The sequence below is a fragment of the Schistosoma mansoni genome (genome assembly GCF_000237925.1).
Source record: "Schistosoma mansoni, WGS project CABG00000000 data, supercontig 0984, strain Puerto Rico, whole genome shotgun sequence".
Lineage (NCBI taxonomy): Eukaryota > Metazoa > Platyhelminthes > Trematoda > Strigeidida > Schistosomatidae > Schistosoma > Schistosoma mansoni.
In genome coordinates, this window is record NW_017386510.1 from 3,006 (window position 1) to 4,374 (window position 1,369).

The 1,369-nt window shown below is 44.7% G+C and overlaps 1 protein-coding gene across 1 annotated transcript; it reads left to right on the forward strand.

Annotated features, from left to right (window-relative positions):
- Positions 1 to 802: 802 nt before the first annotated feature.
- Smp_184400 (hypothetical protein) lies at positions 803 to 958 on the forward strand (the record flags this gene model as incomplete). The annotated part of the gene is made up of 1 exon (XM_018792104.1): positions 803 to 958. One exon carries the CDS (start codon positions 803 to 805, stop codon positions 956 to 958), a length of 156 nt encoding a protein of 51 aa, XP_018644056.1.
- Between the last annotated feature and the right edge of the window lie 411 nt (positions 959 to 1,369).

A 1,369-nucleotide genomic window follows, 5' to 3' on the forward strand; every position in this document is an offset into this window, starting at 1 on the left:
GAACATGGAAGCAATCAGTGAGACATTGACAACTGCACACATAATGACAGATGGTGGGACACAGTGAGGTTGACACCGAGTCACTGACACACAGACTGTTACACAGACTGTTACACAGACTGTTACACAGACTGTCACACAGACTGAGATTGACACAGTTTCCTGTTCTCTCTTACAGGCGAAACGACAACACCTGGAGAGGAGTACGTGAACGTGACGGACAAATTCGGAAGAGTGGTGGCTCGACACCGACGTAGGAGGAGGCGACAAACCACAGTCGGACCATTGGGTAAGTCACATTCTCCTCACTCCACTCACACTGTGTGCATTTGTTTCGACCAATGTCAGTGTGTCGATTGTTGCGATTGGTGTAAATGGAGTGCAACTCTTCTGATCATATCATTCATATCATTGATATTACTGAGCGAATGACAGGAGATGATGATGTTGATGTTGATGATTTGGAATAGGTGTGATGTGGTGTTGTTTGTTGATATGTGTAGTGCAGTGATGTGTGGTGATGTGATGTGATGTGAGTGTTGATGTGAGGATTAGTGGGATGAGTGTTTTTGTTGTGGTAGGAGTATTGGTGTGAGAAATGGTAGTGTGAATTTGTAAGTGGAATTGGCATTGGTAGTATTGTGATAATTGGTTGTGTTTGTGTGAGTAGTGGATGTGGTTAGAGAAGAAGTGGAATGAGTGGTGGTAGTGAAATGTGTGGTAGTATTGTTAGTAGAAGTATTTGTAAGTGTGGTGGTGGTTGTGGACATCTTGACAATGAGTGGTTGACACTGGAACAGTGATGAACAGAATCACATGTGACGCAACTACATGTTACTCGACACTCACATCTACACAGAGTGACATGAAGACTGAGACACATGGACACTGGAACATGGAAGCAATCTGTGAGACATTGACAACTGCACACATACTGACAGATGGTGGGACACAGTGAGGTTGACACCGAGTCACTGACACACAGACTGTTACACAGAGTGTTACACAGACTGTCACACAGACTGAGATTGACACAGTTTCCTGTTCTCTCTTACAGGCGAAACGACAACACCTGGAGAGGAGTACGTGAACGTGACGGACAAATTCGGAAGAGTGGTGGCTCGACACCGACGTAGGAGGAGGCGACAAACCACAGTCGGACCATTGGGTAAGTCACATTCTCCTCACTCCACTCACACTGTGTGCATTTGTTTCGACCAATGTCAGTGTGTCGATTGTTGCGATTGGTGTAAATGGAGTGCAACTCTTCTGATCATATCATTCATATCATTGATATTACTGAGCGAATGACAGGAGATGATGATGTTGATGTTGATGATTTGGAATAGGTGTGATGTGGTGTTGTTTG